The sequence below is a fragment of the Mus caroli genome, chromosome 7, assembly GCF_900094665.2.
Source record: "Mus caroli chromosome 7, CAROLI_EIJ_v1.1, whole genome shotgun sequence".
Taxonomy (NCBI): Eukaryota; Metazoa; Chordata; class Mammalia; order Rodentia; family Muridae; genus Mus; species Mus caroli.
In genome coordinates this window covers 94,700,225-94,714,217 of record NC_034576.1, presented here as the reverse complement: position 1 = coordinate 94,714,217, position 13,993 = coordinate 94,700,225, and the positions used below count along the sequence as shown (strand labels likewise).

General features: G+C 36.7%; 1 protein-coding gene across 4 annotated transcripts in view; it reads right to left on the bottom strand.

Annotated features, from left to right (window-relative positions):
- The window catches only part of Dlg2 (discs large MAGUK scaffold protein 2), a 1,891,758-nt gene that overhangs the window by 719,814 nt on the left and 1,157,951 nt on the right, over nucleotides 1–13,993 (bottom strand). The window contains exon 1 of one of the 4 annotated variants that reach the window (XM_021169151.2): nucleotides 12,669–13,176. The exons of the other annotated variants lie outside the window; for them this stretch is intronic. Within the exon in view, the coding sequence (XP_021024810.1) occupies nucleotides 12,669–12,977 (309 nt within the window). The 5' untranslated portion in view covers nucleotides 12,978–13,176. Of the gene's footprint in view, nucleotides 1–12,668; nucleotides 13,177–13,993 lie in introns of those variants that run through there. 4 annotated transcript variants of the gene reach the window in all.

Genomic DNA, 13,993 nt, shown 5'->3' with positions numbered 1-13,993 from the left:
AGAGAGAGAGAGAGAGAGAGAATAAGCAGAGGATATTTTGATAAAAGAAATCCACAGATTTTCAAGAACCATAAGCTTTTAAATATATATATATTCACAACAACAATGTAAGAATAGTGTTTTTTTATGACTAAAATTTTATATTGTTATTCTATGATTTAATTCTATTGAGAGTCAGTGACAGAACTTCTGTGCTTCTGCCCCATACTCATTCATATATAAATTTCACTTAACTTTTTTTGTTTGTTTGTTCACTTGCTTGCTTGCTTGTTTTTCTAGGCAAGGTTTTGTTCTCCGGCCTTGGATGTCCTGGAACTCTGTAGACCAGACTGGCCTCAAACACAGAGATTTGCCTTCCTCTGCCTCCTGTTTACTGGAATTAAAAGTCTGTGCTACTACCGCCTAGCATCACTCAATTCTTACCCATAGATAACAATATTAAATGGGGACATTTTCCCAATGGCTTTCTCCATACCCATTTCCTCAAGTTTTCCTACTGTCAATTTAACATCTATGTGGGCTCTTCAGCAAATTCTTTAGACACAGGGAAATAGCCTGTAGATACCTGCCTGTTATATTAATGACCATCGCATCTGTCACTCATATAAGCTACCTCACCTTGTTCCGCTGGGTGGAAAGACAAAATGGCCATGCCCTTTTCTTCCAAAGGACAGGCTCAAGAAAAGGGCATAGTGACAAGAAAGCAAGGTTACCCACTAACTTAGTGAAGTATAACCTATGTTCCTATGTTTGGAATAGTTGGAAATTTCTGTCACTAGAATTCTTAAACAGAAACTGTTCTCCTTTATGCATCCATTTATTCACCTATCTATGCCCACTTCCCTCATCCATTCAGTAGATCAACAAGACATGTATTAAACTACTATTTCAGGAGCTAATAGAGAGGGCTATGCAGAGTAATCTAGTCACCTACAATGGCACAGAACATGCTTGTCCTAATTAACAAAGAAGACAAATTAAATTACTAGTGACGTGCCCTTTTTATTTTACCAGATTCAAAATGAATGTTATAAAGGTTAAATGGCTAAATGCACAGGAGGAAAGACACACTCATATGCTCACGTGAAGGCAGGGTTATCCATATGTAAACCTCCTTAGAAGCAATTTGGCAATGAATTCTACGCTCTGTGGGACAGGAATCAGTTTCTTGCTTTTCACTGATTAACATAAGTGCTTTGGGGTGTGGGATAGTTCAATAATTAATTGTTAAGTAAATATTGATGCAAGGACTATGCAAATAACATGAGTCTTTAAAAAATGTCATAACCTTTCACTCAGAATTCCTTTCTGAAAACTCATCCACCATGAGAAATGGGGTCAAAGGCCCATACACTCCAAGGATTTCTTCAATCTTTTTTATAGTGAAGACTAAAAAAATATATATATCTTCCAAGATAACTCAAATATCCACCAATATGGCTTTATGCAGGTAAAGAGTCTGGGCAGTTATTAAAACTTACACCAATAAAAATAATTTTTAACACAGAAGAATGTTGACAACATGATTTTAATTTAAAATTTTCAGTACATTTCTTCTCTTTTTAGTTTACCCGTCATTTTTGTACATATTGTGGCTTCCAGTATAGTGTTTTTATCTGATTCTTAAGTGTTCAAACAAGCAGGTCTGTTTTTGGTTTGTTGTTGTTGTTGTTGTTTTTTGGTTTTTGGTTTTTTGAGACAGGGTTTCTCTGTATAGCTATGGCTGTCCTGGAATTCACTTTGTAGACCAGGCTGGCCTCGAACACAGAAATCTGCCTGCCTCTGCCTCCCAAGTGCTAGGATTAAAGGCGTGCACTACCACATCCGGCTACAAGTAGGTCTTTAACTTATGTTTGCTTGTTTGTTTTGTTCTATTCCAAAGAATAAGTTTTGTTTATCTTATTATATTTTATCTTATTATTATCCTCTAGAAGACTGTTCATTTTCTAATGAGAGAGAAATTGTATGGATCTTGATGGAAAGGGACAAAGAGAAACTGGCAGAAGGAGAGAGAAGAGAAATTGTAATCAGACTATTATGAAAAGCAATCTATTTTATTTTCAAAGGAAGGAAAACATATAGTTTAATATCAATGTCTTCATTTCTTTCTTAGAAATATGACATTAGTTACATTTGTAACTAGGTAAACAAAAATAATGTATTCCCCACTGAACATACATTCACAAACATAAAAAGGGCTACAAAGCAGGGCTAGGGAAAGGGCTCTACAACAAAAGTACTTACAACACTTACAGTATAAGCATAGAGACCTGAGTTCAGAACCCAGCACATGTAAAATTTCAGATGGGGCAGTATGCCTTTTAACCCAGCACTGAGAAGGTAGAGACAGTCTGATTGTGGGAGCCCTGTGACCAGCCAAGTTATTCTATACAGTGAACTCCAGATTCTTTGAGATCTTATCCCCCCAAAAAGAAAGAAAAACACTGAAGGCTGTATTCTAAAACTGCACACATGTGTATACGCATGCCACAGAAGGCATAGAGAAGATTGTGAAGGTGTCAATGTTAATAATGGTGAACTCCAGGTAAAATTACAAAAAATTGAATTATTAGTATCTTTAGGTCATAAAACGTTTACTATTAGTTTGTATCATTTCTCCAAAAATTAAAAATAAAATTATTTTAAATTAGTAAGGCATATTTGCTATACAAGAATATATCATTCTTCACTTAGGTTTTATTTTTACTTCATAAATTATGTAAAATTGAAGGGTAAGTACCAAAACAAGCACTTCAATTAAGGACAAGTACACGAACTTTGTGGTAGAGAATAAGTTAAACAGATCAAAGAAACGATAGATCACTATGCAAGCAAAACCAAAAGACACATAAATTGGGGTCTGAGGAATAATTACATCATGGATAAATAAGAATAACATATCTACATGACAGCTACAGTATCAATGTCCACAACTAATAAGAACCATAGGCTGTCATGATAAAATTCAGAGATGTGTTCATTTATGGCTTTTCAGTGTGTGATGTTAACTACAATTCTTCGAGCATTTATTTGTATCCATAAAAATGATGGAAAAAAGTGATTAGAGAATCTGCATAGGAGTTTACAAGGTATTATTCTAATAACACAGGATGCCACATTAAAGACTTTTAAGAGCTAAATGATTGAAGAGGATTAGACTCAAACTACAGCTTAAAATTGATAGGTTTAGTTAGGCAGGAAGGGTCCACCCATCAGCAGAAAACAGAAATCAGTTACTCTAGGCAGAGGTCAATGTGTTGTCTGTAAATTAATTTTGTTCACTCAATCATTACTTTGCATACTAACTGTAGCTCCTTGTGTGTTATACCAACAGAACTGAAGGGTTGAAGAAAAAAAAACCCAATGCCTCAAAATATTTAAATATTTATTACCTAAGTTCACAGAAAGCTGCTCATTCCATGTTTTTAGTGATTATATAAAACTTTCCTGGGCAGGCTGCAATTGGTCTGCAGACTGAACTTTGCTGACTTCTGGGCTATTTGAAGAATGAGTTAAAAACACACAACAGTTTTGAATGTCAGAGCCAGTGGTACTGTTCTTATAGTGGCTAATGTTTCCATTACATAATAAATGAATTATTCCAAGTGACATGTACAGATGCTATAGCTGCCTACATATACATTTTTACAAGAGGCAAGAATTGAAGTGAAAATGAGAAAAAAAATTTAAGAAAATAAAAAGACCACCATTTAATGAACTGCTTTCTCAGGACATCAGCCTGAAGACTCAGTTCTTTTAGATGATGTATTGAAAAAGGCAAACGCTTACATGTTATGATAATGAATAAATGTGGATTTAAATGGTATAAGAAGATGAGTTATATATATATATATATATATATATATATATATATATATATATATATATTATATATTTATATATTGATATCTTCTTATCCCATATACATCTATCTATCTATCTATCTATCTATCTATCTATCTATCTATCTATCTGTCTGTGTGTCTGAGTATCTGATAAAATATTAAAGTAAATAATTTGATGTGTAGAATATCTAAGGACCCACATTTACTTCTCCTCATCCATGTCAGGTGCCTCACAATCACCTGGAACCCTAGCTCCAAGGAAACCAAAGCTCTCTTCTGGCCTCCATGATCCCCAACAGAAATAAAAGTAAACAATTAAAAAGTAATAAATTTAACAGCGCCAAAGGAGAAAGTTAGGTGCCAGCTCAACCCTGGTAGCCAAACCAGAGTAATATTTGAATTAGTAGACTGAATAATCTCGGAGATGGTACACTGTGAACATGCATGAGGCCCTGGTTTGATCCTGGGTACTATAGAGCAGTAAGTATCTGAGCTGTATGCTAGGTGCAGAAACACATTTAAAATATGGTGGAGGTGGTTATGATGATGATGGTGGTGGTGGTGGTGGTGGTGGTGGTGGTGGTGGTGGTAGTGGTGATAATGATGATAAAAGAAAAAGTTAAAATAAGTAGAATCTATAAAATAGTACACCACACGTCTTTTTAAGGCATGCAATCTTTTTTTATTAGACAGTTTCTTTATTTACATTTCAAATGTTATCCCCTTTCCAAGTTTCCCCTCTGAAAATCCCTTATTCCCTCCCCCTCAACCCTTGCTCACCAACCCACCCACTCTTGCTTCCTTGCCCTGGAATTCCCTAAGGCATATAAATAGGAGAAACAACAATATGAAATCTTTTAAAATAATGTATCAATGAAATTTGATGAGCTTCTGCATTTCATGTTTCTACTAATTTAAAACATTTAGTTACCGATCCTGTGGTCGCATTTCAAATCCTTGTTCACTGGTAACTCTAGTTAATGACAGAGTACAGCATATTTCAAAAAATAATTAAAAGAGAGGCTTTTAAAATATTCCTACCACAAAGAAATGATAAATATTTGGGATGATGGGCATGTTAATTAGCTTCCCAGCCCACACCATATTTAAAGATCACATTGCACACCCCAAACACACCTATTTATTACGTGCCAGCTAATAAAATCAAGTATAAAATAGACAAAAACAAGGTATGGATCTAGATTTACGTGAAGAAGGCTCAAATCAGCTCAGTTACACATCTGCTGATGAAACCTCCATGTGTAGATCAGTATTGAGGTGGTCTATCAAGGATGCTACTACCTGTATCAAAAATGCCCCTACATGAAACAGATTCAAGAACATGGAAAGTGACTCAATAAATTTAATAGGATTGAGTACAAAAGTTCCTTAATATATACAAGAAATGTGCTTCTAGAAAATTAAATGATTAATAAACCTTCTCAAGAACATTTTGCATACATTCATAACACTAAACTTGATTTTAGGTTTAGGTAATGCCTTTTGCAAAAGCTTTTATGAGTATAAAAGCTAGTATGAGCTTCAAAATCATATTGTGTACATGGTGGAATTCATTGCTGTACAGACTGCTCTGCATACTTTAGTGCATCTAGCATCCCTGGTCTCCTGCTTCTAAATGTCAGTCTAACAGTCCAAACACTGTCAACACAAAAGCATTTTCTTGCATGTCAAATGTTTCCTAAGCCAGAACTGGTAGAACATGCCTGTAATCTCAGCAATTAGGATTATGATAGAAGCAAACTGGAATGTGTTATAGGATAGCCTATCGCACACAGCAAAACTACATGCCAAACCAAACCAAAGCAAGCATCTGAACAAAAACATCACAAGAAATGTTTTCTAGTACCGCTCCCATTTTTCTGGACTGCTTGTCCTACTTCATAGTAAAAATCACATTGGTATTTTAATACAATTTTTTTGTTCAATTCTCAGTAACTTGCATGCTTAATAACTTTTCTGGCAGAAGTCCTTATAGAGATGAGTGCAGAGGGCTGAGCAGGAGAGTATCTTGGAACAGTAAAAAGAGAATTCAATTCTGACTTCAGAAACCCAGGCCAAGTCTGCCACAAATTCAATGACCTTGGATAAGTCTCTTAACTTTTCTAGGCTTCAGTCTCTCATTTGAAACAAAAACAAAAACAAAACTTTATTAGGTGGCTTTGAAGTTCCCATCCAGTTCTGACATAACCATAAAGCAACTAGATGCATCTGAGAATCTCAAGGGTTAGAATACAGTAGCAACACAGTGAACAACACAGAATGAATAACAGCAGCAAATCAAGGAACAGTAGGAAAAGTGGACCATAGAGATGGTATCAGAGAGACACGTGAGTATCAGCTGCTGGTTCTTTATCGGCCGTCATGCACAGGGAGAAAGAACAAATGAGTGAGAGCCATAAATACAACGTGAGATACTACATGGGGACTAAATATAACATCTCCACACACCTCTGTTTTTATATTTTGACCAGTTGGTTCCAGTTCCCCTCCACACACACTGCAGGCCTAACACAATGGGAGGATGACACAGATTAATGAGGCCAGGGAAAGTATCTCATGGTGCTGCCTGTACTCACTCCCTTTGATGCTTCCACTGAGCACTGCCCTTAACCTTGATGAGTTAGGGCAAGGATCTGAAAAGACTTTCCTAAGGATTCCTGAGATGCAGAAATAATGCAGAAGGGAAATTGGGCTTCTACATTTGGAAGCCAGTCCTCTCAGCATGTTTACCCCTCTGAAGCTTTATGACTTTTCTAGTAAATTGGGCAGTTGTAGAAGTCTGTAGTGTGTGTGGTAATGGTAAGGGTTTGTAGTATACAACCAGGGCTGAAAACAATTGCAAATGTCAGATATTTGAAAGAATATGTATGTGAGCCAAATACATCTATGTGAAACCGAGTTCATGCAATTTAGTTATGTGATTGTAACTAAATTACTCTGAGATGCAGTTTCTATAGCATAATATGGGAATTAGAATCAGATTTTGCCAATGTTAAAGGAATACTTAAAGGCTAAGGCCCCTAGTTCAGAGTCTCTCCCACAGGGTGTCATAAGTACTCAGGAGGCACAGAAAACCTTTGCTCTTCTTCCTGCCTTCTGTTGAGTTTCTTCTTGTGGTGGCAAGTGGAGAGGGCTCTGCTGATGTCAGCATTCAATGATGTGGGTAGCAGGGGTGTTCAGGCTGGCCACAGGAACTTTAATTCTTCCTTGACTGGTGTTTCCCCTCCCCAGAGTGCCTGAAGTTTCCCAGAAATTAAGAAAAAAAAAAAAAAAAGAAGCCTCATTCTCTTTGGTAAGGAGAGGGAAGGGGTTGTATGAAGAAGTCAGAGACCAAAAAGATGTGAGATATTTCTGTTTGGGCATAAACTGAAGCTGAGATTCAGTGTTGGGAAGTCTTGCTTCTTGGATTAAAACATTGTTCATTCAATGATGTTTCAAATTGCTGGATTTTGAGTAGCTAGCTATCAAAGAATTATTGAAGGACATTTAAATTTACAGAGATTGGCTGGATATTTCAAATGCAGTTCCCCTCCCCAACAGGAGGGGGCTGCAGAATCCCCTAATTTCTGTCACCTTTTGAATATAAAGTTGTGAGAATGACTCTTCTCAATATAGTCATATATGACCTACCCTCCTCACCTCCCCCATCTCATTTTCTCTCTCCGTGCACAGTTATAAATTCCCGAGAACCCCGAAGGACACAATGTCACTCCAATGGTTATGACCAATGCCAAAAATTTCTGGATAATTGCCTAGCTTAACCTTCATCATTAAGAGAGACATAAAATTAGAATGAAAGAGCAGCATGAAGGAGGATAGTAAGTTCTTCAGGTTAAGAAGATACATAACTTTGAAATCAGTGGTAGCGATAAATTCCATGTGCTGAAAATTTGGCTCCAGATGCCATGCCGGTTTCTTCATAGAAATTGTATTCAATTCTTATTTCATTTCTCTGCACCAATGACTCTCTGATCCTAAGTTTTACAGAAGAGAAAAGTGATGCTTACATAGATTAAGCAAAGGAGCTCACACAGAATCTGTAAGCTCAAATTTAGTATTGTCTGGAACTAAAGAGTAAACTCTTACCCGAGTACCTTCCATTAACTTATGGATATTGATTGGCAAGGTTAATGAATGCTTGGGCTACATAGATTTTTGTGACCTTGACACACACTAGAGTCATCTGAGAGGAGGGGACCTCAATGGACAAAATGACTCCATAAGATCAGCATACAGGAAAATCTTTGGGATATTTTCTTGATTAATGATTGATATGGGAGGGACTGGCCCACTGTCAGTGGTGACATCCTGGAGCAGGTGGTCTTGGGTTCTTTAAGAAAGCAGGGTGAACAAGAAATGATGGGTAAGCTAGTAAGAGGCACTCCTCCATGGCTTCTGTTCCAGTCCTTTCCTCAAACCTTCAGTTCTTTCTATGAATTACCTTCGTGATGGGCTATAAGTTGAAAGAAGAAATAAACCCTTCTCTCCCCAAGTAGTTTTTTGGCATGGTGTTTTATCACAGCAATAGGAACCTAGATAAGACAGGACTGGAGGACATTTTGGGTGTCAACAAGGAAAAACAGTAGGATTAGGGAATTTTGGTTCAGAAGGGTTCATTGGTCCATAGGCTCAATGCACAGAAAGTGGCAGATCTTGCTCTCCAGGGCCATGAGGCACTAACTAGCCTCTGGCCCCACCCTCTACCCTATTTTCCTGTGTTGACAAACCTGCCCTGGTGGGTCCAGAATTCTAGGTAGACAGATCTATGTACACTTCAACATAGCATTTAGGATGCTGCATGATTTTTTTTTTTTTTGTATTTACACTTCTCAAAAAGTTTTGGTTACATCCAATAGGCTTATAAAACCCGGCTTATCGACAATCAATAGAGATGGGCAAGGGGCTCATGGCAGTCTATCTGTTTCTATTGATCTATTTTCTACTTAAAGATTTTGGGGATGTGGAAGCCATTGTCTTCAGTTATATACCCACCAGTATGCCAGTAGAGAGTTCTAAATCCATGTTCATCCAGTCAGCCTCAGTTAAACTGAGTGGATCACAAAACAAAGCAAGAATAACAAAAATATGAAAGAAGAAGTGCGAGGAGAGGGGAAAGCAAGAATAATTTTGAAAGAACAATTTTAACGCAAAAGATTTACTTCTTTTTATCAGCTTAATGAACACATTTGGTTCGTCAAGATTCAATTCAACTTAGTCCAAGTCGTAGCACCTCCACAGAGCCCTTATGAATATATATATATATATATATATATATATATATATATATATATATATTCTCTTCCTAGTGAGTCAAGAAAATGGAACAAGGTGAAATAAGATTATAAAAGCTGCTCTAATTGTGAAGTTATTTTCTCATCAACAATATTCATTTAGCCTTTGCTAGGTAAAAACACAGTGGTACATGATTTCTATGTGCAAACCTTACCATAGCCCAAGATAGTCGGCTCTATTTTAAATCTACATCTTACGAAATGGAAATGATAGTTTTGAAGAGAAGTAGCCTCTTTTCTAATGGGTGTCTTGCTGCCTGACTCTTCTGCAGATCCTGTGCAGCCAAGATGCAAGGTTTAGTAACTGCAACATTCCTTGGAACTCTCAGGTCATGCTATAATTAGTAAATACCTAGACTGTGGTAAAATATGGACTCTAAGGCAGCAGGGGCCTACTTTGTTTCCTAGAATATCCACAAGCTATGACACAGGGCTAGATCATAGGCATTCAGCATATAATAGTTGAATAAACTATGAATGGTGGAGAAATTAGGAAAAAAAAAACTATGAAGTCCAAGCTCCCATGGTTCTGTTGTGTCTCCCAATTCAGCCTGAAGCAGGAAGATATGCCAGATAAATAATGATGGGCATGTTTCTTTGCAAAGCCAGCAATAATTTTGGAGACATGTGTTACAGAATTCACTTCCACTTTTCCTACCTGTTATTATGGTTATATCAACTTTTTGGATTCAAATGGAATGACAACTTATTTGAGAAGAGATAAAGCTACGTTTTGGAACAACTAAGAAGCAACAGAATGGCAGAGTCTCGTTAGTATTATACACCCCAGATAATGGGAAGTTGGCAAAGAGCCTTGGGAGGAAGTCAAATCATTTCCAGAGACCTCTGTTAGAGCAGCCGGAAATTATGCTGCCTGATTTTCATGCAATACAGTAAATATATCTGAGAATATGATCTCAGCTCCCAAACATTAAGATAATTTGTCCCCCTTTTGTACCAGAGGTGGGTCAATGGGTTATTATAATGCTTGCACAATCATTTTACATTTTGCTTTACCAAAGATTATTTTTAGTGTCATTACCAGCCACCCTTAGTATTGTGACATTTTACGACCTATTTATGAAATTAAAGAGTAAAAAGTATTATAAAACTCTCAAAGTAGATTTAGATTTAACAGACACATGCATTCTTGTGTTTGTGATAGTCTACAGTCTCTGTGAGTGATGAGACATTTCCGTATAGTTAAAATGCTGTTTAAGTACTAGAAGTGTACATAATGAATGATTCAAGACATATATATATGCACGTTTCAATTTCTGCATATTTTCTCCCCTAAATAATAAGGGAAATGTTTTAAATGAAGAACTATTTCAAGTGAAGGGAATGAAGTATTCTTTGGAAAGTAAGCAATGTTCTCCCAGTGATAAATTAGGAATGACACAGAATATTAATTTCTTTCTCTATAAAGCTATGTATATGTGTAATGAATATGTTTATAGCATATATGAAAATATATTATAATAATATATAGCATATATATACACAGTATAGACAAATAAGTTTCAGAAATACTTGTATGTATATTTTAAATTTATGGACAATCATGAATTATAAAATTAAAGTTATTCTGTGTCATCTGTTTGGATGGGTAGAGAAAAGAGAAAGAGAGAGAACAATCAGTCTAGCACAGAACTTTTGCAGGCCTGAGATAGGAAAGAGAGAAAGGGGGAATTCTTACGTGCAAAGACTGGTACTACAATGCTTAAACAATATGGGATAATAACTCTAACATAAATGTACACTGTGCTAGTTAATAATAAAGCAAATGTGAGTGACAAAAAACTGTCTGGAAATGTGTGTGTTAAGGAGTAAAGGAGATTGGGACTGTTTCAATTTATTGCCTTCTCATATGTCACTGACTCCTTAATTACCAGGGCAGAGTCTATATCTATCTCTTAAGGCATTAACTGGTTATAAATTTCAGCCAAGCAGGAGCTGACTTGGTTGAAAAGGGAGAAAGTTTCTCTTGGCTGGAACATATATTAATATTTTTGCTATGTTGTTATTACAAGATAGTTTTAAGGACTTTTGTTTGAGAAATGATCATTTATAGAAAGAAAACAATGTTATTTCTGGAATAAAAAACTGTTCAAGTATTAAACCAAATTTGATTTCCCCATGCAAAAATTATAAGCTGTATGCTTTTTCTCTTCTTAGGAAGATTAAATGAAACCTATGCACAGTTACAGGTTAAAGAATATGAAATGTACATTTTGTCAATGAGCACATATAATCAGCAAAATTGTCAAGACTCTTTATTCAGTTTAGAGTTCATATTAACTTTAAGATTTGACTACATTTCCCAACATTAGGTTCCATTTAAAGCTGAAGTGGTTGCTAAAACAAGATCTGAGTTTCTGTCTTTCTAAATAAAGCTTCTAATTTCCTACCAATGAATCAAAAGCCATATGCTTGGTCATGAATACATAATTATAGTACTAAAAATTAGTGATATATGGCATTCTTGGAAGTCCTTACGAAAAACTATTATCGAAATTAAAACTCCCTCTACATCTCTTAGATCATAATACTTTATTCATGATCAATATCTACTTCACAATTATATTAAAAATATTGAAATTGAGATTTTTTTCCTCTGCAAATAAAGCTTGTTCTTTCCAGTGCATATTTAAGAATACTTTCTGCTCTGTGTTATGATGGTGACTACAGGTGCATTTTATTTATATTTATAGCATTTGCAAGAGGGGCTCCCCGCCTTTATGGAAGCAGTAAGTAAGTCCAATTTATTTCTATTGAAAGGCTAGTAATTCAAGAGCAAAGGAAATTTAGGAATCAAGTTAAATAACTATGCATATGTTCAGAAAGGCATTGTAGGAGAAATGGTTGTAGTCCTAACGTAAATGACCTCATTGCTACCCTATGATTAAGTGTGTTCCCTTCTTTTATTCTAGGTATGATCACCCTCCCTCGTGCTTCCAGTTAGTCTCTTCATTTGTAAAATGAACTGTGCAGTAGAAACAAATTTTCTCCTCTACAATTGACAAGACACATAGTATCATAAGAGTAAAGCTAGTGTAACACACATCAAGCCTCTCCTTTGATGGAAAAATAAACGTTCCTTTATTTTTATCATGGTGGGAAGTGTCAGGTTAAAGTTAATTTCTTTCCGTTCCTTTAAATTATGGTAATAATAATTTTAAAAGGAGGCTGAAGAAAAAAAAAAAAAAAAAGAACTGTGATTAGGCTGCTAACAGACCCGGCTACAGAATCCTAAAAATCATATCGGGATTTGAGATCATGAAGTGGAGGAAAAGTCACTGACAGCTATACATAGCATCCCTGGATTTCCACCCGCCGCCCAGAAGTGCAAAACCACAAACACGTGTGAAACTAGAAAACCATTTTTTTTCCTAATATTTTTCCAAGCAGACAATCCCAGTCAGCAAGGACTCAGCAAAGTTTTCAAGCTACCCTGACCTTAAACACAACTTTCTTATAACAGAAAGAAAGTCACAAAGAAAAAGCTCACCTGTGCAGGGCTGAACCAACCATGTGGGCAGGCACATCGCTCCCCACAATTCCCCTTGCCCTTGGTGCTGGTCTTGTGGGGGCTTTTCCGTACACTGTCCCACAAGGTGACCAGCTTGGTCCTGTTTGAAGCCGGGCCCCCAGGTCCTGAGGAGGGCATAGTTTGGGAACTGTACCCAAGTCCCTGAGCATTCCTCTGCCAGCCACAGGCGCAGTGGGCATCCCTGATGAGGGTGGGTGCACTCCTGCCGATATCCATCCCATCGGACCCCCGGCTGCAGCTGTGTTGCTTGGTGAGGTATGCATTCATAGTGCTCTGATGCCTACTCTTTTCTTTGGTCAGCTCTGCATAGAAAGGCTTCCTCCCTCACACCCCTTTCTTCCAGGCAGTTGTAAAAAGTCTTTTTTCCCTGTGGATGCCTCAGTATCTTTGACAGCTGCTATAAGCGGTTCATCGTGGGAGCAGAGGGAGCAGTGAGAGCAGCTCTGCACAGCATTATCTGCGGGCTGGTAGCTCTTTGTCAATAGATGACTCAACTCACAGAGCAACTTGACAGTATCCCTGCTCTAGGCAGAAGCAATCAATGCTCCACACAGCTGGGCTACAAGACTGTACACTGTGTTACAAGCCCTTTTTGGATGGAGCCTCACAGGAACGAATACTCCTCACAATTTGGCATTCTCAGTTTTCCCTCCTCCCTGATCCACACATGAAAGACAGATCTCAGGAAAGAGAACTTTGTATTAGAGTAGCAGGACCTTTCTTTCGAGAAACTGATGCATCTAAGCAGAAATACTATAGCATAAGCAGTCTCAAGTGCGGGGAAAGTTAACCTGGAAAGGAAATGTTCGCTATTTCTGGGAATCACTTCTCCAGTTGCCAAGACATAGAGCAAATCAGGAAATAATGAAATCAGAGCTTCAATATTAACTCTTAAAAGTATAAATTAATTTTGAAAAAAAATGATCAAGGTCAAAGTGCTACTGGGATACTTTGAATTTTGAATTTAATTCATTTCAAATCATGATTACATGCTATAATACAAGTATATGTTCTTCATAGTATGAACAATTATTAATTCTATTTCTTTCAAAATATGATGACTTTTAAGATTCAAAGATGATAGGTTGGTTTATTCTAAACTAGTATTTTTCCTCACCCCAAATTATTCTGAGGATTTACTTCCAAATACTTTACCACAACAAATTCATTCACCACAAAAAGAGTCTGCATTTTAAAGTGAAAGATGTATTCAACCCTGTCATTCATAGTTTGGTTTTTTTCTAAGACATAATTTTCAAAATATTTAACTAAAAATGAGTGAA